This window comes from Melanotaenia boesemani, chromosome 18 (genome assembly GCF_017639745.1).
Source record: "Melanotaenia boesemani isolate fMelBoe1 chromosome 18, fMelBoe1.pri, whole genome shotgun sequence".
Taxonomy (NCBI): Eukaryota; Metazoa; Chordata; class Actinopteri; order Atheriniformes; family Melanotaeniidae; genus Melanotaenia; species Melanotaenia boesemani.
Window position 1 is genome coordinate 30,062,180 of NC_055699.1, and position 26,275 is coordinate 30,088,454.

The window sequence follows — 26,275 nt, forward strand, 5'->3', positions numbered from 1 at the left end:
TCTTTTCTGTTAACTTCTGATTTATGTGACCTGTAAAATGCCAGTAGTGAAGGTAGAAGAAGAAACTGTCTGGCCAGTGAACTCACCACAGTACATCTCATCTGATCCGTCCCCACAGTCGTTGACCCCGTCACAAATGACTCCCAGTGGACCTGCTGGTACACAGCGACCATTTCCACACTGGAACTCTTTGTCTCGACAGCCACCTACTGGGGAGACTGGGGTGGGTGGGGTGGGAGAAGTCGACCAGTGAGAACCTGGAGAGGAGAAACAGAGCAAGGTGAAGTCCCACTTCTGGAACACCAACAAAACTTTTTAATTCTTTACCAACCTTCACCACAGCCCATGATCTCAAGCCGGAGGTAGATGCCGTTCTGGAAGTCGTGAGGCAGCAGGCGAACAAACCGAACCAACACCGTCCTGTCCAGCCTGCTCTCCGTCACACCTCTATCGTCATGGTTACCAAGGAAAACCTACAGAAGGAACAATCACACACCACCTTCAGCTTGTGGAGCATATAAGGAAGCAGCAGTGAATCTGTACTGTTGTTGGACCTTGGCTCTGGGCCGGGCGTCAGACCCCAGCTCTCTGTAGGTGTGCCACAGACTTCCATCCTCGCTGAACTGAAGGTAGAAGCTGGACACAAAGGTGCCAAACGCACCACCACCCTGGGTCAGTACACCTAGAGACCAGAACAGAAACTGAACATTTTTTACTGATTTCACTGATGTACAGTCCTTAATCTGACAGAAAAATTTACTCCCAGGTTACAGGTTACACTGAACCAGACCACTGGTTCTTGCTGAAAGGCACCTGTGTGAATCTTTACCAGTGATGTTGTATGGTTTCAGCAGGTCTATTTGTAGGTAGGGGCTCTGTAAGCTGTCTCTGTGCCCCTCAAGTCTGTGCTGTGGTAGGTCTTTATAATCTTCTGGTTCTGGACTCCAGCCCTGTAGATTAACACAGATTACACCTGCTGTCCAGTTTCACAGATGTGGTCTTCAGTTTGCACACAACTTATTCACACAGAGAGAATTCTAACAATAACATGTCTCAGGTAATGTTAAGCATGTTAGCATGCTAAAGTTTTTGTGCATTAAGGACCTTGTAGGGGCAGATTTCCTATCATTAAGTCTAGTGTACCTGGAGATCCCTATGGGGGTCCCATCCATGGAGACGGGCTGCCTCTGGGGGGTGAAAAGCCTGCTGGGATGAGGCCTTGAAGCTGGAGGATGGCAGAGTCTGGACACCCAGAGGAACCCAACACTCATCTGAACACAGGGGATTAAATAACAGTTATTAAAGTAGATCAGCTAAACGTTGGGATGCTCTACTTGTAACCTTGAAGCTGCACTAACCTCCGGGTGGAAGCGGAAATGTGGGGACCAAGGGTGTAGCGCCCTCTGTTGGCATGGAGGTCACAGTTGTGGGGCTTAACGTCACAAAGGTGGTTTCATTTTCTCCTACACATCAAGACAAGATCCTTTCAAAGGTTAGTGATTTATTCTTCACCACATAGTCCTCATTGACTAAATACCTTCATGTTGTGGTGAGGAAACACTAATTACACCCAACTTTACCTTTTTGAGCCCATTTCAGAAGTGTTTGCTGCAAAATTCTGTCCTGCTGTTTACTAAAATGTCAACTTACACCCAAAGTCACTGTTCTCTCTCCTGATCTGTAAGAATTTAAAAAACCTTCATCTGGATAGACCAAACAAGGTGATTTTGTGGCTTTGACATCTGAAACACATCTCAAATATTTACTTTCTTTTGGTCAGCTCATCTATTCTCACCAGCCACTTCATCAGCTCCACTGTTTAACTGCTGGTCAACACAAATATCTAACCAGCCAATCACATGGCAGCATTTGGTCATGTAGATGTGATGAAGATGACTTGCTGAAGTTCAAACTGAGCATCAGAATGAGGAAGAAAGAGGATTTAAGTCACTTTGACGTGGTAAGGTTGTTGGTCTGAGTATTTACTGGGATTTTCACACAACCATCTCTATGAGTCTCCATTTCAGCTCCATATTCAGATGCTAGGTTCACAATTTGGTGAAAACATGGATCCATCCTGCCCTGGATCAACGCTTCAGGCTGCTGTTGGTGTAATGGTGGGGGGATGTTTTCTTGGCCTAGTTTGGTCCTCTATGTACCAATGTGGCCTGGTTTAACCAGCACAGCCTACCTGAGTATTGTTGCTGATCACGTCCATCCCTTTATGACCACAGTGGAGCATCTTCTGATGCTACTTCCAGCAGGATAATGCACCATGTCACAAAGCTCAGATCATCTCCACCTGCTTTCTAGAACATGACGATGAGTTCACTGGACTCCAACGGCCTCCACAGCCACCAGGGGCCTCATTTATCAAGCTTGCATAGGACCAAAAACCGCCAAATATAGTCAACTTCTGAGATTTCTGAAAACCAAATTTGACAGGAAAATGTTTTTTACCTCCACACAACTCTGACCCAGGCGTACGCAAAGAATCTAGAAAAACGGGAAACGGCGACACCAACGGTCCAGAATAAAATCAAAGAAATGATGTGAAATGTAAGACATTTGTGCACAATCCACTATTACCTTTCACACCACATGTTAGATATTAAAGCTGTTTACAGAAATGAATAAAGACGCAAATTCCATATTAATTCTCCTAAGACCCACGCACTGGAGAAAAAACAAAAAAAAAAAAAACAGGATTTCCAGGAAAAGCGGAGATGATGTTAATAAGAAGCTCAACCACTAAAACATGTTCTGTCATTGTGAAACAAAACTTCATGTTATAAAATCCATCCAGATAAATAAGGAGCCAGTCTGCTGCCAGCATGTAGCCGTCAGTGTGGAAAGTAGCTTTGGTCCTTCGTTCCAGCAGAACGGGACCAGACTGGAGGCTGGAGGTCTAGAAGTGATGCTACGCTAATGAAACACACAAGAGGAGGATTTCCTTTTATTTATTCTTACACAATTTTTTTTTATTGTTGTCCCAACTTCTGTCCAGACGGTCTTTATTTCCTGTAACTCCTCAGCCCCCTGGTTAATAGCGGTGATCGTGTCCCTCTGCACCGCCCACCCAGCTGCAACCCCGCCCATCCAGCTGGAGCCCCCAGCAACTAGAAAGAAATGTTAATTGACACTAAATAAACTGCTATCAGTCTCAGATGTATCTGTACATGTTTATTTTATACATTAAAACAAATTACCGGCATCATTACTGTTATTTAGAAAACGCTTTTTTCAAAGCGATTCACCCGATTCTTACTTTGGTCTCCCACATGGGAGACGGACGTCCTACCGACTGACATATCCAGCTGCATGTTCTGATACCTCTGGCGTGTCTTCCCTTTTGACAGCATCTGCCACCTGCTGCCACTACTCTGCCTTTCTGACACCAGTAATGTCCACTCTGTGCCCACCAATTAAACATTTTTATGTTTGTCAACGTGGTCCATCAGGATCTCTGTCTCACACCCTGAAAAATTCCACTTCTTAACTCTTTTTCCCTCCCAAGCTGTCATGTAAATGAGGTGATAAATGTGTATCATAGGTGTTCACCTGACCATTTATAGCCACCACGTGGGTGGGGTAAGTTGTTCTTTCCTGTGTGCCCGCTTTAGAGTTAATTCTGATTTCTAAATGGAAACAGGCGTAGAACGTCCACACGCTTTTATAAATCTGAAAGTTTTTGTGCGCCGCATTTCCTTTTTTCCCTACATACGCCAGCCGTAGTTTGCTTTGCTGTCCACAGTTTGATAAATAAGGCTCCAGATCTCAGTCCAGTAGAGCAGCTTTGGGATGTGGTGGAACGGGAGATTCTCATCATGGATGCAGCCGACAAACCTGCAGCAACTGTGTGATGCTGTCATGTTAATATGGAGAAAACCTCTGAGGAAGGTTTCCACCACCTTGTTTAATCTGACACCAAGAATTAAGGCAGCTCTGAAGGAAAAACAACGCCCAACTTGGTGCTAGCAAGGTGGACCTGATGAAGTGGACGGTGAGTGTAATATGACTCACTGATAGCATTACTAATATAGAAATGCAAATAATTGTGTTGATCATTTTGTGGGAAAACATTTGACCTGAGTAAAAAAATATAAATGACTGTATTGATTTTACCTTGGCAGTAACAACACCTGTCTCCCTCTCCAGGTACCAGACTGAAACCCTGCAGAAACAGGAGATAACGCTCAGTCACAATGTTCATAGTTCTCTGCAGGAAGAACTCTCAGAAATCTGCCACTTTCTTCAATAATAACTCCAAGACAGTATTTCTAAAGTCTGTCATAATGAAAAACCCCATTTCAAGATGAATAAAGTGACACCAGGTGTTGGACTGTAACAAAACATGGAAAGGTTTATCTCACACATGACCCCTCTCCTACCTGAGGGCATCCGGTGGCAGCGTGTGGACAGTAGGAGGCGCACTGCACCATCAGGCTGGGAAGACAGTGGCATAGCTGGCACCGCTCTGAGCGCCATCTGTCTCCCACTGCATGAGACTGACCCTGATACTCACACTCATCACAGGGCTTTGTCTGACACCTGCGCACACACGCATGCGCACACACACACACACACACACACACACAATAAAAGGAAAATGTACATTTGAGTAAAAACATGCTGATAAATGCCACATGAGGGGTCGCAGAATGAAGGTGATCAAGGCTACAGTTTGGTGAAACCTTTTTCAGTGCAGCATGAAAACAAGCAGCCGGTCCTGTAAATATTTCTGATATAGTAAGATCCCATTAAAGCTTCAAAGTGCTCACTTTTGGGTTTTGGTCATACATGGGAGTAACGGCGTTAAAATAAACAGCGGTACTTTTTTTAGTAACATGTCATCGACCTAATGACTCTTTCCATCGTTACAACGCTGTTATCGTTACTGATGATAAAACATTACTGACGATAAAACGTTACTGATGATAAAACGTTACTGACGATAAAACGTTACTGACGATAAAACGTTACTGATGATAAAACGTTACTGATGATAAAACGTTACTGATGATAAAACGTTACTGACGATAAAACGTTACTGATGATAAAACGTTACTGATGATAAAACGTTACTGACGATAAATCGTTACTGACGATAAAACGTTACTGATGATAAAACGTTACTGACGATAAAACTTCACTGATGATAAAACGTTACTGACGATAAAACTTCACTGACGATAAAACATTACTGATGATAAAACGTTACTGATGATAAAACGTTACTGATGATAAAACGTTACTGACGATAAAACGTTACTGACGATAAAACATTATGGATGATAAAACGTTACTGATAATAAATCGTTACTGATAATAAATCGTTACTGACAATAAAATGTTACTGACGATAAAACGTTACTGACAATAAATCGTTACTGATGATAAAACGTTACTGACGATAAAACTTTACTGACGATAAATCGTTACTGACGATAAATCCTTACTGATGATGAAACGTTACTGACGATAAAACTTTACTGACGATAAATCGTTACTGATGATAAAACGTTACTGACGATAAAACGTTACGGATGATAAAACGTTACGGATGATAAAACGTTACTGATGATAAATCGTTACTGACGATAAATCATTACTGATGATAAAACGTTACTGAAAGTGCACTGCTAGGTGAGATTAATTTTAGTTTTTCTGTTGGGACTATATTGTGGGCAGAAGACAAATACTTGGAAGACGGACAGTTTTGTCATACTTCACTGCTCTTATATGTCCATGCGTCTTTTACATTTCCATGGGTAATACGTCAGTTTTACCCACAAGTGGGCAGTGGCGAGTTCAGAGTTCACTTCTGCGTTTTGACCCTGGTTGGTGGTGGAAATTCCCTGATATAAAGTTCTTTACAACTTTACAAAAACACCAAAAGACGAAGAAAAAGCAACTCCTTTTTCTTCTTTGTTTAGTGCTTTTTATTTGGTGGTTCTGTATCATCTTCTTCCAGTTCCTCTTCTTCTTCTCTGGTTTGTTCTTTTCGCTGGTTGCGTGTTAGCTCAACACTGCTCCCGCGATTTCCGGTAGTGTTGCTCTGCTTCTGCATAAAGCGATGGATATCTAAGTTCCCTGAAAACGAACCAAATTACTCTCGTAACCGACGCAGAAGATGTACGAAACTGTCCATTAGTTTGCGTATCCGTCTTCTGCATCCAGCATGAATGGGCCTTTAACATTAGGGCAAACTAAGGTACGTCTGTGTGTGCAGCCACACACACAACCAGGAGACACAGAAATGGCGAGTCCAGAGAAAACAGAGGAAGACTTTTAATCTGGAACGACAGACATCACTTCCCTCAGAAATAAAGACACGAACGCTGTGAGAAACATTCAGAAAGAACAGAAACAAAGAGTTTCTTCATGTTGGCTGTAAATCAGGTGAAGCAGCTCCACCTGAGGAGGAGACGGAGACACGACATCCAACAGCCTGAGATTAATCTCCCTGATTTCTCTGTCAGTAATTTATCCTGTTAGTTTCCATTTCAATCATTAGTCAGATAAAATATTCAGTTTTATTAGGAATAAATGAACATGAAGATGAATTTGAAGTTCTGTTAAAGGGAACATATTTGATCATTTTTCAAAAACAAGTTAATCTTATGATGCTGTATCTGTTACCAACTCAGTAGTAACTAAACTATAATCAATTACTTTTTTAAAGTAACATGCCCAACACTGCACAGGGGTAATTTATCTAGTTCATCCTTTGCAGACAACAAACCATCTAAAAATGAATGTTTGGTGGATTATTTTTTATTGTAATGCTTCTTGGTAATAAATCTGAAAGTGTTAGAAAGTCTGTTTATTTACAATTTAAATGGAGCCACATTTGGAGGGAAAATGTATTTGATGAGTTGAGTACGTGGGTTGCATCCATGAAAAACTAAATATTCTCTTCCAAACTTTTACTGAGGCTCCCAGCGGTAAACTTTCTGGCACTACAGCGCAGACAGACGAGCGTTTAAGAGGCAGGTAGCAAGACGGTAGAAAGAAAAGAAACCAGCTAGATAAAACAGACGACTGCACAGAGATGTGTTTATATATATGTATCATACTAAGTTATTATGATATCCCAATATGATAAGTGTAGTAAGTCAGTCACATGTTCAGTCTGTCCGGTTTCTGTCTGCTGCAGATGTTTCCTGATGTTTTACAGAGTTGAAGCTGAACTAAATGAACCAGGACCAGTTTGGTTGAGCTCTAGCTGCCTTTCTCTAAGACAAACCTATGTAAACTTGTGCAGGTTAGTAGCTTATTAAACTGGAATGTGTCCTCTGATAAGGTCAAGATTCATTTGATAAATGGGCCCGCCCTGGTTCTCTGCCCTGGTTGTAGAAGAGGAGAAACTCACCGTCGAGCTTTCCGGTAGATCCCTCTACAAGATCTCCCGTCTCCATGCCGGGTGGGATTATTTGGGCTGCGAAAGGACCACTGAACACTCTGGACGCCACAGGGCCCCAAACACTCCCCCCACTCAGACCAGGATGACCAGCCACAGTGCACTGCAGGGGGTAAAACCCAGTATGAATACACAGCAGAGGCCAGAGCAGAGTGGACATGTGGAACACTGTCTCACCTGAGCAGTCCAGGTTGGGCTGACACCGCTGAGGTCTTCCTCGCTCACAAACACAAATCTCACAGTTCACCTTGATCTGCTGGCCCGGCCAGTAGCGCACACCTGCCACCTCGCACACACACTCTTCTGGCAACACACACTGCTGTGTGTGGCTCATCACCTGGCCCTCTGGACACCAGCAACCTGAAGGAGAAGTTCATGAGAGAAACATCTCCAACAGAAATCTGAATTTAACGGCTTCAGAAAGACACAGACCGTAGAAGCAGGGTGCGGTGGGATCACAGGATGTCCCACTGCTGATGTGGGAGCAGGACAGTGGACATGGAGCACAGCTGTGTCTCACCAGGCCTGGGGGACAGCTGGTATTGGTGCATCCATCATCAGTGGGGCATGGTTCTGCAGGACAGGACAGACAAGGTTAGTGGTTTTCACCTTGTTAGGACCCAGCCTAAACAAAATGTGGATGGGGTTGTTACAGTTACTGTACAAAGACGTGGAACTCCTGAAGCCAGTAAAACCAGCCCTGTGGTCTGCAGGTAGCTCTTACTGATTTCCATGAGGTGGGGCGGTCCGGGGAGCTGGGAACAGTCTCGGCCTCCGTAGCGAGGAGGGATGCAGCCTCTGTGTCGAACCTGCACTCCACCACAACCACTGGAACAGTTGGACCAGGACTCCCACGGCAGCCACTGACCGTCCACTGAGCAGAGGGAGGACAGCCAGCTCAGTTTGACTCAAATATCAAATATTAGGAAAACTACATAAATAAATCTCTGTAATTTGTCCCAACGGGTTGGGTAGATTCCTCCCTGGATTTCATGGATGTAATTAAAGTAAATCACACCACAAACTGCTTCCTAATAAACTGTTTCATTCAAAGTTTTGGTTACATCCTCATAGTGTCACATATGTGTTATCATCTTTTTTTTTTTAGGTTTTGTGAAGTTGTTAAACAAAATTAAACACCAGTCTGTTAGGGATGAGCATCTTCACTGGTCTCACGATTTGATTACAATTATCAATGATTTGATTCGATTCAGCGACGCATGGCTGTGTGTCACATCAACCTGCGTTTTCACTGCTCCACCTTACCATCAACCCAAACCCCTAACCCACTTTCTACATCAATGAATACAAGCAGTCAGATAATTATGAACTTCATGTTTTTTAAAAATAAACATCATAAACATGTAAATAATGATTTTATTTTCAAGTTATTTACTGAACTTTATTTTCCCATTGTCAGAAAATCAAGAACATTACTATATTTGTGACATTGTTATCAAAATTTCTAGTAGTAAAGTATTGTGTTTTGTCCCTTCAGTCTTTCTGTAGTCAGTTCAGTAAGAATGTGGAAGTTAAGATGTTTTTCATGCTCTCATTTATGGCCAGAAAAGATTTGCCTCCAAGTCTTCCGGTCAATTTGTAATTGAACACAGAGAAATAGTTAAGGCTGTCAATGGACAAGGTTGTTTAATCCCTTGCTAATATATAAGCTAACTTATGGGTTTTTATACATTTTCATGTCTAATCTTACATGATTTCCCTGAGACAATGAATGTATTTCCAGCGAGATATTGGGGCATGTTCTGTACACACACATATATATATATATATATACATATATATACATATATATGTATATATATATACATATATATGTATATATCTCCAGAGTCGGGTCACAAGGGCAGCTGCCTAAGCAGGGAAACCCAGACTTCCCTCTCCCCAGCCACATTCACCAGCTCATCCTGGGGGAAATCAAGGCGTTCCCAGGCCAGCCGCGAGATGTAGTCCTTCCAGCATGTCCTGGGTCTTCCCATGGTAGGGAGCATGGGTCAGGCATGGTAGGAGTTTGGAGAGGCCATGGAGAAGACTTCCAGACAGATTTGAGGAGATTCTGGTCCACCATCCAGTGGCTCAGGAGGGGAAAGCAGTGCTTCATCAACGCTGCGTATAGTGGGGATGGGGGGCTGCTGACCTCAACTTGGTATGTTTTGAGGTGGTGGAGAGAATACTTTGAAGACCCTCTCAATCCCACCAACACGTTTTCCAATGAGGAAGTAGAGTCTGGGGACCCTGGTGTCTCCTATCTTTGGGGCTGAGGTCGCTGAGGTGGTTAAAAAGCCCCTCAGTGGCAGGCCCCGGGGGTGGATAAGGTCCACCCAGAGTTCAAGAGCTCTGGATGCTCTAGGGCTGTCTTGGCTGACACACCTCTGTAGCATTGCGTGGAAGGTGGAGACAGTTCCCCTGGACTGGCAGACTGGGGTGGTGGTCCCCCTCTTCAAAAAGGGGAACTGGAGGGTGTGCTCCAACTACAGGGGGATCACACTTCTCAGCCTTCCTGGTAAGTTCTATTCAGGGGTGCTGGAGAGGAGGGTCCATCGGATAGTCGAACCTCAGATTGAGGAGGAGCAGTGTGGTTTTCGTCCCGGTTGTGGAACAGTGGACCAGCTCTACAGTCTCGTCGGGATCTTGGAGGGGGCTTGGGAGATCGCTCAACTAATCTACATGTCTCCTGAAGACCCTTGTGGGGGGTACTCTGGGAGTATGGAGTGCCAGAACCCCTTGTACGAGCTATCTGGTCACTGTACGACTGGTGTCAGAGCTTGAACTGCAAATCAGAGTCGGTGAGGGTTGGACTCCGTCAAGGCTGCCCTCTGTCACCAATTCTGTTTATAACGTTTATGGACAGAATTTCTAGGTGCAGCAGAGGTGTTAAGGGGATCCGGTTTGGTGGCATCAGTATTGGGTCTCTGCTCTTTGCGGATGATGTGGTTCTGTTGGCTTCATTGGGCCGTGATCTTCAGCTCTCACTGGAGCGATTCGCAGCCAAGTGTGATGCAGCTGGGATGAGAATCAGCACCTCCAAATCTTAGACCATGGTCCTCAGCCAGAAAAGGGTGGAGTGCCTTCTCCGAGTTGGCAATGAAATCCTGCCCCAAGTGGAGGAAGTAAGATATTTCAAGCATTTATTTGTAAAAATTATGATGAGTATGGCTTACATTTTATGAAAACCCAAAAATCTAAATGTCAGAAAATTTGAATATGATTGTTCAATGTTGTAGCCTATAAGTTTCACACTCTAATTAGCCAATTAATCAAAATCATCTGCAAAGGCCTCCTGAGCATTTAAACTGTCTCTCAGTCTATTTCAGTAGAAATACATTCATTGGGAATGTGTCTGACCTGACAGTTATACAGAAAACCATCACTGACTCCCTCCACAAGGAGAGAAAGCCTCAACAGGTGACTGCAGAAGAAGCTGGATGCTCTCAAAGTGCTGCATCAAAGCTCATCAATAAAACGCTGAGTGGAAGGAAAAGTGTGGAAGAAAAAGGTGGAACAACCAGCAGGGATGAAGCAGCTGGAGAGGATGGTCAGAAAAAGGCCGTTCAGAGATGTGGGGGAGCTTCACAAGGAGTGGACTGAGGCTGGAGTTAGAGCTTCCAGAGCTACCAAACACAGACAGATCCTGGACCTGGTATAGACCTGGACTACATGTCGTATTCCTCTAGTCAAGCTGCTCCTGAACTAAATACATCAGAAGCGTCTTACCTGGACTAAAGAAACCATGACCTGGTCTGCTGAGCAGTGGTCCACATAGCGTCTGCCAGGAGGTTTTAGAGCTCTTCATGCTTCCTTCAGCAGAAGAGCTTGTTGGAGATGCTGACTTTATCTTCCAGCAGGACTTGGCACCTGCCCACATTTCTGTATTCACAATCCTTTTTTTATGATTTCGTGTAAAATTCAAATTTTCTGAGATTTTAATTTTTGGGTTTTCAGAAACTGTAAGACATAATCATCATAATTATAAGAAATTTCTATATAATATATTAATTTGCCTTTTTAAGTTAAAACAGAAAAATTTATACATACATACATATATATATATATATATATACATATATATATATATATATATGTATATATATATATATATACATATATATATATATACATATATATACATATATATATATATATGTATATATATATATATATATATATATATATACATATATATATATATATACATATATATATATATATATATATGTATATATATATATATATATGTATACAGCTCCGTGTCTCACATGATGAGGAAACCACAGCAATGTGTAAAAGCCAGTAAGTCATTTATCTCACCACAAACACAACGCTGTAACATGAAAAGTGACATTTCTCTTGCTTTGTCCAAAATTGGCTTTTTTTGTTTTGTTTTTTTTTAATCAAGGCGCCGTGATGTACCGTATACCAGGGACATGTTACGGTACCATAATTACGTTGATAGCGTAAACCGACCGTTTATATGAGTTACGGTATTTTGAAATATTTTTAATTTGAGTTTGATGTGAGCTGACAAACTTTACTCAGACTTTAATATGTTTCATCTGTTCGTCTCTGGGAGAATATCATGTTTCTCAGACATGTCTGTGATACTTGGTGTAAATCTCTACCAGGACAGGTGGTGTTGAAGCACTGCTGCATCTGTATGCCTTGGCCCCGACAGAGGCGCAGTGAATCCCCCGGAGGGCAAGATCTTCCCCGGCTCATCACACCCGTCCCGCAGGAGGTGCTGCAGGGGCTCCAAGGCCCCCAGGAACTCCAGCTTCTACAACCCTGCTCATCAGTGGGGCCCGTCTGTGTTACTGAGGAGTCTGGACAGTCTGCTACACCGTTACACACCTGAGAAAGAGAACAGGGCTTGACATTACCACAAAGTACAGTATGTAAAAATGATTGCTTCTGTGAAGAAGGCGGCTAAAAGTTCACATTTTCTGCAGCCATGTCTGATTTTTCTTTGCAATTTTATGTGTCAAAATGTTTTTGGTAAAGGAATAACATCAATATGAAGAATTATCTGACATTCTATCTAAGCATAGGCAGGAAATCTCAGGGTGTAACATGGGACAAAAAAAAAGGTTGGAGAGGAATCGGAGCAGACGACGAGGAGGAGAGAGGTGCGAGCAGCACGTTTGTTTGCTCGGCAGTTTGCACCGTGGAAAAAAAGAGCAGCTTAAACAGGAGTACAGGGGACGGCTAAGACACGCAGTCCTGCTGAATACTTTGTCATCAGCTTCTGCTCTGTAGAACCTTCAAGCACGTTTCATACATTGAGGGAGTACTTCGTCATCTTGCTAGTTAGCAGCTTTGCTAACGAGTTGTCGGCGGGCCACAGAAGACTTCAGCTCCAGGTGACCTGGAAAAGCCTGGTATTTCCTCTGGCCACGAGGTATGTTGACACGGGTTTTCGCCATCGCCACACATCGGATCTCCCTGGGTTTCTCCACCATTACACGCGGCCATGAGGTGAACTGTGCACGCATACATTTGTTCCATCTAAAGGAGTGAGTACTCCAGTTTGCTTTATCCTTTTGGATTTGGGACCAATGGGCTTTTCTCAGTTTTTGGCCCCACGCACCTATCTTTTAGTGTGATAATTATCCGCTGGTGTGTAATTGTCTGGGCCCACTTTAATTTATGCAAACTGAGTGAGCTAAACAGCTTGATATTTAATTTAACTTTATTATTGGTTCATTGTTATGATAATTTGTGTGTTTAAATAAATTTCTGGTACAACGTCCTTTTGTGATTTATGTTAGCAAGAGGTGAATATAAAGCAAACGGAAAAAATAATTTTGAACTTGACCTGGTGCACGGTTAACAGAAGCGCTACCTTTGCTAGCTAAACACCAACTATAAATCAATGAATGCAGTTAGTTTTCTCAGCAGTGGAAAACAGACTGGATAAAGACTCACGGAGTTAAAGGGAATACAGGTTCCATCCAAACAGGTGAATTCAGAGCAAGTGGTCGTGTTCCTGCTGCCAGGAGGTTCTGGTGAAACTGTTTTATCTGGATGGAAAAAAAAACATTTTAAATATATAAATATACCTATCCTATCAAACAAGTGTTCATCACCATAAAACTTCTTTCTTTCAGTTTTGAATGTTTATTTCCACAGTTTCTACCAGGCAGCTCTTTTCTTTTATTCTCCTCCTGCTCAGTTCTTTCACTCCATCCATCCTTACCTCCTCTCCTTTTTAATGGGAACTCACCACACAACAACTCATCGTCTCCCCGTGGACACTCTGGGATGCCGTTGCAGACCTGTGACACGTTCACACAGGTGTGGTTGTCGCATGGAAAACTGCCTGGGCAGGAAGGAATCTGAGTGGAGCCTGGAGGAAGACGACTGCCGTCAACATGGTGACCTGGTGACCCAAACTGTAGGTTTCCTTTAGTGTTCATGACACTGTTTTATCATTGACTTACCACAGTTGCTTACGCTCTCGTCTGAAGCGTCCCTGCAGTGTGGAGTCCCGTCACAGAGCTGCTGGTGGTCCACGCACTGGTTCCCAGTCAGGCAGGGCACCTGGCCAGGACGACATGGAGCAGCACACTGCTGCTCATCACTGCCATCCAAACAGTCCGTTTCCCCATCGCAGCGCCACGCCTGAGGCACACACTGTCCATCAGAGGCACAGCTGAACTCATAGGACCTGCAGGCTGGAGAAGTACAGTACCAGTTAAAAGTTTGGACATTCCATAGATTCTAATGAGAAAATGTGTCCCAACATTTAACAGGTAGCGTAAATGTGTTCATTTATTAAAAAAAAAAAACAGGGCTGGGACCATTTTAGCTTATTGGACAATAAGCAAATTAAACACTCAACAGTTAAAGAACTCCAGCTCTAAAAAGAATGAATTTGGACGTGATTTAGAATTACTCCATCACCTGTAGTCGGGGTAACGGGTAGCGGTGTGATGCTGCTGTAGCAGCTGGATGTGTTTTCATCTTCTCCACCCGGACAGTCGGCAGCTCCATCACACAGCCGGGTCGAGGTGATACATGAACCATCTCTGCAAGCAAACTGGTCGGGAGCACAAGTCACTGTCAAGTAAGAGAGGACTACGTCAGTGCCAGCGGAAAGCTAAGCAGGCTGGACGGTCTGGGAGAAGACGCCTGTGATCGATGTGAGCTCTGAAGCACACATCTGAAGCTTTTTTTCTGCATGATCTCTTTGCACCTTTTCTTGGACAGACAGCTTCATCTGTTCCAGATGGACAGTCTCTGTGTCCGTCACACACTCTGTCTGCAGGAACACACTGATCCCCGGGGCACTGAAACTCTCCTGCTGCACACACACACCTGCAAAGCAGCCAAAGCACTAGAAAGTTAGAACATTATATAATATCACAATGGGAAATGCAGACTAAAAAGGTAATCCTAAAAGCTTGAATAAAATGTAACTGCACTTCTTTTTATCTCTTGAAGACATTTCTTCTCTAATCCAAAAGATTTCTTCAGTTCTAAACCAAAGAAGTCCACTTGCATCTTAAGGACAACAGACACTTTAATGACATTAAAGTGCACACTTTGGACAGGGTTTGATAGAGGAGTGAAAGAAGCTTTGTTAAACAGAGGAGGACACCTCCTCTGTTTAACAAAGCCTTGACTCTCCTTCCCACGAGTCCTGTGACCAAAACACATCACATGTTAGTCAGCCAGGTGAGCAACTCACAGGTGGCAACGATTATAACCACCCACAGGATGGTTGGGTGGGTCAACGGCACTCATGTGACTTCAACGACCCTCAAGTGTGAAACCTACATCTTATAAACCTTTAACTCCTCACCAGTCAGTTTAAAACCAGAAGCTTTCTTGATGAGAGGAGAAACGTCTTTAAGAGACTAAAAGCAGCCCAGATGCCTTTGATCCACGCTCTTACGATTATTAATGGTAGAGAAATCTTTTAATGGCCTTTCTTAATGTAACTGTAAAGGCATTAAAACCAGATCCATCTATACAGTCTCTTTATAAACCTCGAATCTGAAACCAGTAAATCCGAGCTGAAAACACACCCTCTCTCATCACTGAGGTCTCCACAGTCGTCATGGCCATCACAGCGGTGGAGGTAAAGAATACAACGCCCTCCTGGACACAGGAACTCCCCTTCGTCACAAACCACACCACAGTCTGGACCAACAAAAGTACAGATCAGCCACACATGAGCAACACCGTGATTAGAACACATAAAACACATAAAACACATAAAACACAGGAAACCTGACGACAACAACAGAGACCAACAGTGAGAAACTGGTAGACATGGCAGAACAGTTTCCTACAGAAAATCACTCTTTATGAACTGATATAGTCTCTTTATGACTTTCTGGTAATGCACCTTGTTCATCAGAGCCATCAGCGAAGCCACAGTCCAGCCGTCCATCACACACCCGGCTGGCTGGGAGACATTTTCCGTTTGCACACTGAAACTCTGCAGGTGGGCACGGCGGCAAAGAAGTGGTAGGTCCGCAGAACTCCTCGTCTGATTGGTCAGCACAGTCTCGGTGGCCATCACAACGCAGAGCCAGGTTCAGACATGGTCCACTGCAGAGTTGGGGTCAACCCACTTAATTCACTTTAAGAATTAGAACTTAGCAGAAAGACAGACTGACCAGAGCTATGCTAGAACTAATATGCAGCTGGATAGAAACTCCAGGAAATGTTTGATAAATAAGTTTCTACAAATGTTGCATCTTTATCAGCAGACAGATGATCAGTCATCACACTAAAAGACTTTGTTATGATGACGATGAGTGTGTAAAATGATCCTTTTAGAGAGCAGGAAGTATGTAAAATCCAGATCAGCTGGTAGAAAAGCTGCGACAAGGGTGAAGCTCAGCATCAGCTTCTACAAACCTGGAATGCTGTGTAAAATGTAAAGAACAGAATGCATTTACTGAAAGTAGCATTTGCCCAGTTGTTCTTCAGATTTATACATTGTTCCATGCTTTGCTCCATAGTACATCTTCTGTTCATAAATCCATCCCTGATGGCCCCGATGCCTGTGTAGAATGTAAATAAACACAGAATGTAATGATTTGCTGCTGTCATCAACCCATATTTTATTCCCAGTAGAAGATAAACAACATATTAGATGTAGAAACTTTTTACCATTTCATGGAAAATATGAGCTGATTTTTAATCTGATTTTTGCATCTAAAAAGTTGGAACAGGAGCAAAAAACGGCTGGAAAAATAATTAATACAACAAAGACTGGAGGGTCATTTGACAACTAATCAGGTTACCTGGCAACAGGCTTCCCAGGAGAAGAGTCTGGCTGCTGAACTAGCCTGCCTGCAGTCCAGACTTTTCACTTTTCCAGCCTTTTGCTGCTTCTGTTCCAACTTCTTCCAGATGTGTTGCTGCCATCAGATTCACTATCAGCTCATATTTTCCATCACATGGTGAAATGTCTGTTTCATCATCTGATATGTTGTTTATCTTTTACTGGGAATAAAATATGGTTGATGACAGCAGCAAATCATTACATTCTGTGTTTATTTACATTCTACGCAGGCATCGGGGCCATCAGGGATGGATTTATGAACAGAAGATGTACTATGGAGCAAAGCATGGAACAATGTATAAATATGAAGAACAACTGGGCAAATGCTACTTTCAGTTGCATGGAGAGTTGGGGGTTAAAGGTCACTTATATTTATCCTCCATGAATAATTCTCATCTATAGATATATATTTCTAAGTGTGTTCAGATGTTTTACTTAAATTTCATGTGGATTCACCTCGGTGTGCTGGCGCAGCGAAACTGGTCTGGAGAGCAGCTGGATGGGCAGACCTCATCTGATCCATCACCACAGTCATCCTCATTGTCACACAGCCACAGAGAGGGGATGCAGCGCCCACCTGCACAGGTAAACTCTGTCTCCAGACAGGGAGGTGGGGGAGGAGGGCAAGCTACACCTTCACACTGCCACACACCCTCCACACATGAGCTGGAAACAAACAGGAAGTCAACAAACATCTATTTCATGGTCAGATTAATAATAATGATGATAAAAAAAAATGACTCTTTCATGAAATAAAATTTTCTTTGAGCTTTTTTATTTGTAAGTTTTATACAAATTTTATATATAAGTATCTGATTGAATGGCACTTTTAATTCTCACACTTGTTACAATGACAATATAGATATTCTATTCTATTCTATTCTATTCTATGCTGTGAGGTTTTCTTCATAGATTTATTCAGACCAACAGACCAGTTCTGGCAGTGCTGAGTGATGGTACTTCCAGGTGGAAACATGGACCCCTCCCACTCACATGGACACTGTGTGGGCACGATGCAGCTCTCGCCTGCTCGACAGAAAAACAAAGCAAACTAACAGTTCTGTATCAGCATGACAAACAAGAAGAGCTGCTGTCAGCGGAGCCAGAAGGATTTCTAGGTTCGGTGTATAAGAATTACTGACATCTAGTGGTAAAGAAGGGAATAGCAGGTGCTTCGAATTCCAAACACAGTTGTGATTGGAAAATGAGTCCAAACAAAAATGTTTTTTATTTGTGAGTGGATCAAGGGGCTTCGGGTGCAACAATGATTGCACTACAGGTAACTACTTAAGCGTTGTGTACATGTGTACCCATGGGCGTAGAATTGGGTAGCGACGGACGTGATACGTCCCTACAAATACCCAGCAACTCTTTGATTGTCCCTACCATTTTCCATGGCACAGGACAGCAGGGAGGGCATCTCTCAGCAGCCTGGCTGCTTCAAGTCCGCCTTATCAACAATTTAAATGGTTTTGATTGGCTCTGCGCTTGTGTTTCTTGCTACATGAGTGGCTGCCCCCGCTGTCAGTCACTCTGTTAAAAAAGCTAGCGCTTCTAGCTAGTGTCAGCGGTGCTAACAGTGGCTGTAGCGAAAAAGTCTATCAAAAGTGAAATTAAACATTCTTCATCAGGGGCTCTGCAGACTAATTTTAAGTCCCTACCAATGTCAAAATAAACCTACGCCCTAAAGCCGGTACTTGCAGCATAGGTATCCACAATTATTACAGCTATAATGTGATATATGATTTAACTCGTTTTTAAGTCTAAAGCTGTGTACAGCACTTTGGTCAACTTTGTTGTTTGAAAGTGCTTTATAAATAAAGTTGGATTGGATTGGATAAGGATGATATACTCTGTATCTATAGTTTATCACTGTGTGAACAATGGTTACCGTCTATCGTCTATCACAACAAAACACTTGCCTTCCAGGGACCTCTGTGCACCACGTTTATGTCCTCAGTAATGTTTAAATGAAAGCCACACCCTTCCTCTAAGATTTAGTGTGTCTCACCATGTCGGACAGTCCCAGGAGAACAGAAGCAGCCCTCCACACAGGAGATCACGCCACACTGGGAATATGGACTCTGCTGGACATTGGGACATGATGGAGCGCAAGCTGGACCACAGGGGTAATAAACCAGCCCTTTTTCACACTGCAGAGCTGCAGAGAAAGAAGCTAACATGAAAACAGGTAGAAAGGGAAGAAAGCGAGAAATCTCTAAGGGAGTTTGACGTACGGCAGAGCTCCTGGGACCTCCAGCGGATGTAAACCCCCCGCCGATTGCACTCTTCAGCGTAGGAAGCAATGGCTGTGCAGAGACACTCGCAGTCCCCACCCGAGTCACAGCTGAAATACACAGGAACAAGGTTTCTATCTTCTGATGGATGATGGTTTTGGATGAATATGGACATTGAAACACGATTAGTGAGAGATTCCAGGAGGAGCTGAGGATGAACTTGTACAGTTTGAGTTTTCAAACAGATGATGGGCATAAAACTGCAGATTCTGTCTTTTTTTAAAATTATTTTTACCTTTCATTGTGTTGTTAAAGCAATCCAAAACAAGCACACATGTACTGATATATTAGTCAAAAGTTATGTCGTGGCCTGGTGTAGATAAGTACTGTCACTCACCCACAAGCGTCAAAGACACACCAGTCATAATACTGCTGGAAGGGTACCTCAGCGTGGCACCGCGAGAAGAGCTCCTGCATCAGCACCGCACACCTTTTCCTGGCCCACGTCACCCTGTGGGGGTTCAGCTGGGAAACAACATTTTAAATCTCAGTGTGCTCATCACAAACTGATTTGTGACTCTCTGCATGTCTGAGTGTGTTTGTGTTTGTAGTGAACTAACAGCACAGGGATCTCTAAGGTCCTGATTCACCACATCTGGACAGGAAGGGCTGACTTTCCAAGAATTTCCAAACAGCTCAGCTGTAGCCTCCACATTTCCCTGCTGTGTTGTGAAGTCATTCTCTGCATCCCCGTCAAAGTTACCACACAGCCCCCCAACCCGACCCCGCAGATGCGTTGCCAAACGCACGTACACGCGCATCCCTGGAAAGACAAGAACAGGAAGACCCCTTTATTTGTTAAACAACCTGAAATACAGGACTTGAGTCAGCTGTGGAAGGTAGACTGTCCTACCTCCATCCCACAGCAAAGTGATTCCAAGTCGGGAAGAGAGGGAAACGAACAGGCCGACTCTTTCCAAAGAGAGACCACTGCCGCTGTAGGACTTTGGAAGTGTAACTGGCATCCCATTTACGGTGACAGCTTTGCCTACAGAAAAGAGTCTTTAGCTACAAATACATATAGCTCCATGTACGTATCATGCTGTACACTTTATTTATTAGGGACAATGCAAAGAAACATAGAAGGCAAACAGTACAACTGATGTTTTTCATATGGAGTAAAAAGCATTAAGCTTATTAGCAACTCTCCTCCTTGGCTGGGCTTTTCAAAGAAGAAAAAGAAAAAAAGAGACAAGAGCTTTTCAACAGAAACAACACCAATAAACAAAAGTATATAAAAAAGCAATATAAACCTAATTCCTATCTGCCTTATATAATCTAAAAACTTACACAAACACACTCCACAAACAGCCTTCCGGTTTGTTTTTTCCATCCAGTTTTAAACATTTGCTGTAAAAGTTTTCAAATCTGTTATCTTTTTCGTTTCATTTGGCATTGTGTTCCAGATACAACTTCAACTGTCCAAATGTGGGACTTTACAGCCATTACTGGCAGAGTTTCCCATGACTCTGCTTACGTCCTGTCTGAGGATGAAGCCACAGAGTAGCTTTGGTGCTGATGAAAGCATGAATGGTAAATGGACTGTACTTATATGGTGCTTTTCCAGTCATGTTAACTACCCACAGTGCTTTACACTACATGTCACATCCCCATTCACACACATTCATACCCCAATAGGCACACAGTCAATGAAACCTTTGAAACTTTGCAAATTATATATATTTTAGTATTTGGCAGCGATGAGGTTGAATTGGCTTTTCATCCATAATTTTGAGGTCTTTGTTGTATAATGAGCAGTCCCCTAACTTTGCTATTTTCCTCTAATATGACACTACATGTGAGTTTACTTACCTCTCAGCAGGTGTATGAGGGTGTTTCCCAGGCTAAGGGTGACGGACTTGGTGCAGGTGACCCCTGTGCTGCCACATGGAACATTCTCCGCCGTGACGCTGAACAAACCGCTGGTTTCTCTGGCCAGCACATACTGGCAGTCCCCCAGAAAAGAGAAGCAGCGGCCATCAAACGTCACATAGTGTGGATCACCGGTGGCCACGCAGACTCCAGCACAGACGGACTGGGAGCATTGCCAGCGACGCTCCTTACATACGCTGGACGAAGGGACAACCTTCAGTGTTCAGTTGTAGACGTTAACACAGTGCACTGAGCTGTGTATATTACCATGTGTTGCAGTCTTTAGTGATGGTGTCATTGCTGTAATACAGTCGGCCGTTATGGTGACACGGACACTCATCCGGCTGAACACAGCGGTCACCCTAAACATGAAAGCACATCATGAAAGGTCACCAAAAAGTGATGCTTCTCTCTGTTATGCACACCAGAAAAAATGAATCTTTAATCAGGTCTAACTTCAGGATGATTTGTAGACAGATCAGCATTTAGGCTTGTTAATGAGTGACACTTAACAGCAATTCCATTTATCTATTATTTAACTAGTTTAGTCCGACTGATATCATGAATCCTTTTTACAAGTTGTTGAAATGTTTATTCTTCTCCTTCTTCTAAGCGCTTTGAGGCCAAATGTGACCCCCTAAACACCCATGAAAAGTTGTGAAACAAGACCTCGTTCATACTTTTTACACCACTTCTCCGAGCTCTTCACTCCCGATGCACGTTTCCCTCCACGTGCACGTTCACTTACGCTCACACACACACTGAGCTGGCTGAACCACACACACAGCAGTTAGACACATCCCATAACACACAGATGAGCCATGGCGGCAGTGAGGATGAAGGGGTTCGGTGGAAGCGAGGAAACGATACATGGACATATTTTAACTATAATCCATCATCATTTTACTGGCAGACCAGGTCAAGTTGAGCATGTGTTCCTCATCCTTTGTTTATATTTTGGACGTGTGTGTTCAGGGTGGAGTTTTACACTTCAGAAAATTCTCAGAAATAAAGCCACAGTTACCAAAGTAAAGATGTTGTTGCTCTTTGCTTTTTTAGAGTAATTGATTCCACAGTTAGAAATTTATCTGTGTAAAGCAGAACCCTAAGTAGATCAGAAAGTATCTGCTGTTGGTTGGAAACCTTCTAAGTCTAAAAACATTCCTTTTAGTTTTGTAATTATTGATGAAAATAACCAAACAAGCTCACAATGTGTTGCTATATGTTGAACTTATAGATCTGCTATTTTCTTGTGTGACATGTTTGTATGATGAAGTAGGGCATCAATTCATGAAAAAAGATGAAATATAGAAATAAAAGGTTTCTGTTAAACAGCAGTTAAGTAGCACGACAGCATTTCATCCCTGTTGATGGGAAAGTCTCGGCTAAAGCGATCAGTCTGGTAAAGGATCTGGTTATTATGTAAAAGGTTAACTTGTTTTATGAGTTACTTGTTATAACCTCTCAACCTTGATTCCACTTTTTAATATGTATTATTAAAATTAATTTGTTAAAATATTAATGCTTTTTTTATTTGACTAAAACTAGACTAAAACTATCAAACTTAGAAATGACTAAAATGTGACTAAAACTAATAAACATTTTTGTCCTGAAGACTAAAACTAAGACTAAAACTGAGATGCTGCCAAAAACAACACTGGCTTGAATTCTGCTGGAATCCTCATTTCAGGCTGTTAAGTATATTCCTGTAAAAATAGGCCTAATCTGAATAGTTGGAAACAACCTCAGATGTCATTGCGTGTGATGCCACCAAACAATTATTTATTCTGTTTATTTTTATATTATTTTCTTTCATCTATAGAGGCATAAATTCAAAGCTACACCATTGCCTCAGAGTTTTATTTACCACCACCGTGCTCCTTGTACATATTTGTCCACACATACAAGTGTTACACATCCATTTGGTTTCACCAGACAGCACTGGTGAACGTTACCGATGATCTCATTTCTTCAGATAAAGGAGTCCTGTCTGTACTTATCTTGTAAAATCTCAGAGCTGCATTTGACACCACTGAACATTCAGAGGCTTGAACATGTTATTAATGAAAGGAATTACAGGATTAAAAGAATTGCATTAGGCTGGTTTAAAGGGGTAGTGGACCCAAAATGTGTTTTTTGAGCTGTAAACAACAGTATTACTTAATTGTGATGAAAATCACACATGCTGTTGATAAAATGAGTATTTTTCTAGTTTATTTTAAAAACAGGATTTTGTGTGTAAAAAGTGGCTCATAACTTCCTCTACAGGGTAAAACCAGGCTATGTTTTTCGTGCTATAGAGAGGTTATCTAAGTCAGGTGAAATTTAAAAAACCCCACAGCCCCTCCCTCCAGATGCAGATAGGTGGAGACTCTTGCTGGCATAGAAAACCACGCCCACCAACGTATATGAAGGGATGTGAGCTGAGCTGCTGTCTGTCAATCATTTCTGCTTGTGCATCCCATCCCGCCCACTCTGCTCCTCCCAACGCTTGTAGTTCAGGCATTTTTCAAATTCGGCAGTGGGTGGAGCTACGTAAAAAGTAGGGTGTGTACTTACACTTTAAGTCATATTTATCTATGGGGTTCCACAGGGTTCTGTACTTTTTATGTTATACACGATTCCCTTAGGTAATATTAAATTTTCCCAACAGAGCACTTTAATCTCTGACTGCAGCCTGGTGGTCCAGGTGGTTCTGGTGGTCCCTACTGGTTCTAAAGACAGAATGGGATGCAGAGCCTTCAGTTACCAGACCCCTCTCTGTGGAACTAGCTCCCACTTTAGGTTTGGGAGGCCGACACCCTCTATACCTTTCAAATTAGGCTTAAAATTGAAAAATAAAGTGTAAAAATGTTAATTTCACCTACTAGTAGGACAGTTCCCTGAGGACAGACACATCCAGACAGTGGCTCTCTGCAGCTTGTTTGCTGCAAAGACACCTGCTGATGGCCAGGAGGGTCCAGGCTGGAGCAGGTGAGGAGGCAGGAGCGTGGAGAGTAGACCAGAGATCCAGGACACTGCTGCACCTCCTCACAGTGCTCTTGGGAGCAGTTAAATAAGCTCCGTTCACACACACTTGAAAGCAAAGAATCATAAATGGTATTAATTTTACAAGTAAAGTTTCTGATGGACATAAAACATGAAATGAAATAAAGTTTAAAGTTGTTAAATATTATTTAAGGAAAAATATACACAAATATCAGAAATACAAGCATTCAAGCAGAAACCAGTTATCCCCGAAGTTACAAAAATCCAAAGCCATCTTTTCTAAGTAAGGCCTTGACACACACTGAACCGCTGTTTGCTCATCAGTTTATGATGCATCAATAAATTTTCACAATCATTTCACTGCTATCATCAGTCAAAGTTTGCATGTATTCTACGTAAAATCATATATTTGTGTAATAATTAGCCATTTCTCTGCAGGCTGGTTCTCGGTCACGTTGGTCCTAACGGGTCCAACGTGACTTTTAGCTGTTTAATGTGGATTTCTTCTGTTTTTTTGTGTCATTTTGACAGTAACGTCAGCTATAGAAGAGTCAGTAAGTGACTCTCGGATGCTGGTGTGACTGTCACTGAATGACCGATGATCACTGTGGTGAAGAGATGCAATGAAACCAACCTATCCTAGTTCAGAGAGCAGGAACATAGAGTGATTTCATCAGAGCTCTTTCACCACTACAGGTGCTACTGTCTCTTCAGAAGACAGAAATGAAGTTAGATGAAAAAGTAGTTTGTTTGTTTTTGCTCTGCAGGGTGATGGTTGCAGGTAGGATCACCTCTACCTGCTGTTTTGTTTGTGTTCAAGATGAGGCGCTTGTTTTTGCACTGACTCACAAACTGACTGACCAGTTCTCTGTTCTCAGCTTCTTGTATATCACTGATACTCCCCACACCTGCAGAGTAATCAGAGTATTTCTGCAGATGACAGGACTCAGGGTTGTACTGGAAGTCTGAGGTGTTCATTGTGAAGAAGTGATGAGAGTACGGTCCCGTGTGGTGCTGCAGGTCTGCTGACCACCATCTCAGACAGTCTCACTAACTGTGGTCTGTCTGTTAGTCCAGGTGGTGGTGGAGGTATCCACCTGGAATTTATTGTTTTAAAAGCGCTTGAGAAATCAAAGAAAATGATCCTCAAAGTGCTGCCTGATTGGTCCAGATGACACTCTGGACTCTGAAGCAGGTAGATGATGAACATTTCAATATGCAAACTGTAATGAGTCCTGAAAGGTGTGAACCAATAACAGCCTCTGAGGGGCGTTAAGGCAACCGGTCTGTAGTCATTTGGTTCAGATGATCGGGATTTTTAGGAACTGGAACAAGGCAGGATGTTTTCCACAGAACAGGAACCTTTCATGAAGTAAAACATCAACATTGCTAAACATGTACGAATTATGTATTCATGAAGAGGCGTTTACTACTTCCTTGTCACAGCTATCACATGATGAAAGTAGCACACAGGAACCCATAAAAGAATACGACTGCTTTTATGATGTGCTGTAAAAATATCAGGAGTAACTTCTATCGTAACGCGCTGTCGGGTTAAATAGGTCTGCTGTCTTTACTGCACAGTGATAAGATTTAAACAGGGCTAAAGGTAAGAGCTGAGCTTGTTCTTTGAACAACACACCCCCTGAAAAAAAGGCATTATAAATAATTAATGTAGCAGGTTTTTATGTATATTTATTCATTAAGATGACCCTAAACATCAGATATTCAAAAAGCAGATAAAGGGAATATTTTCTGCTGTATTTGTTAATTAATTTGCTGCATGGAAGTGATGTAAAATGATGTCAGTGAACATTTAGTTTCTTCTTCTGCTGCAGGACACATGCCTGAATATGAATGAGGCCTTTTTGACCACCACTTCCTGGAATCAGCTGCTCATTTTAAAAAGTCATTTGCCTTACGAGAGTCCCTGAGCAGGTCCACTGGGCTCGCTTGAGTCATGCAGTGTTCCACAGAAACTGTGTCTTCACCAAGAATGAAAGAAATATTACACTGATCCAGCAGGACATGTCTGACCCAGATGAGGTGTCTACCAGAAAAAAAAGTGTATCATTGGAAAGGAATTTGACCGAGTGCTCCTCAGTAACAGTGTTAGTGATTACATATCAGTCATAATAATAATTACAATAATAATAATGGATGACTAATGTATGTACTATGATCACAGTGTTTATCAAAACACAACACTTTATACACATCTATATTGTCTCATCTATAATGTTTAAATTAGTTTATAACACTTAGAATGAGTATTAATATTGATGGTAATAATGGTAGAAATGGCTGCACTTGTTATAAATATATGCAAACAGGCAGACATTCATTTCTTAATATCACCATCCCCAGATGGTCTGATCT

At 42.5% G+C, this 26,275-nt stretch overlaps 1 protein-coding gene across 1 annotated transcript in view; it reads right to left on the minus strand.

The window, feature by feature from the left end:
* The window catches only part of sspo (SCO-spondin), a 136,845-nt gene that overhangs the window by 86,460 nt on the left and 24,110 nt on the right, over positions 1-26,275 (minus strand). Inside the window, exons 19-48 of the mRNA XM_041968910.1 lie at positions 23,776-23,983; positions 21,176-21,270; positions 20,849-21,105; positions 19,890-20,024; positions 19,597-19,799; positions 19,374-19,501; positions 18,977-19,086; positions 18,751-18,900; positions 17,672-17,765; positions 17,196-17,405; positions 15,792-15,997; positions 15,469-15,583; positions 14,634-14,755; positions 14,347-14,497; positions 13,879-14,126; positions 13,662-13,784; positions 13,364-13,458; positions 12,061-12,289; positions 8,148-8,297; positions 7,856-7,996; positions 7,601-7,783; positions 7,376-7,526; positions 4,392-4,551; positions 4,126-4,174; positions 1,359-1,460; positions 1,144-1,271; positions 830-950; positions 555-682; positions 332-473; positions 87-218 (exon numbers count right to left, since the gene is read on the minus strand). Of these exons, the coding sequence (XP_041824844.1) occupies positions 87-218; positions 332-473; positions 555-682; positions 830-950; positions 1,144-1,271; positions 1,359-1,460; positions 4,126-4,174; positions 4,392-4,551; positions 7,376-7,526; positions 7,601-7,783; positions 7,856-7,996; positions 8,148-8,297; positions 12,061-12,289; positions 13,364-13,458; positions 13,662-13,784; positions 13,879-14,126; positions 14,347-14,497; positions 14,634-14,755; positions 15,469-15,583; positions 15,792-15,997; positions 17,196-17,405; positions 17,672-17,765; positions 18,751-18,900; positions 18,977-19,086; positions 19,374-19,501; positions 19,597-19,799; positions 19,890-20,024; positions 20,849-21,105; positions 21,176-21,270; positions 23,776-23,983 (4,466 nt within the window). The remainder of the gene's footprint in view (positions 1-86; positions 219-331; positions 474-554; positions 683-829; positions 951-1,143; positions 1,272-1,358; positions 1,461-4,125; positions 4,175-4,391; positions 4,552-7,375; positions 7,527-7,600; positions 7,784-7,855; positions 7,997-8,147; positions 8,298-12,060; positions 12,290-13,363; positions 13,459-13,661; positions 13,785-13,878; positions 14,127-14,346; positions 14,498-14,633; positions 14,756-15,468; positions 15,584-15,791; positions 15,998-17,195; positions 17,406-17,671; positions 17,766-18,750; positions 18,901-18,976; positions 19,087-19,373; positions 19,502-19,596; positions 19,800-19,889; positions 20,025-20,848; positions 21,106-21,175; positions 21,271-23,775; positions 23,984-26,275) is intronic.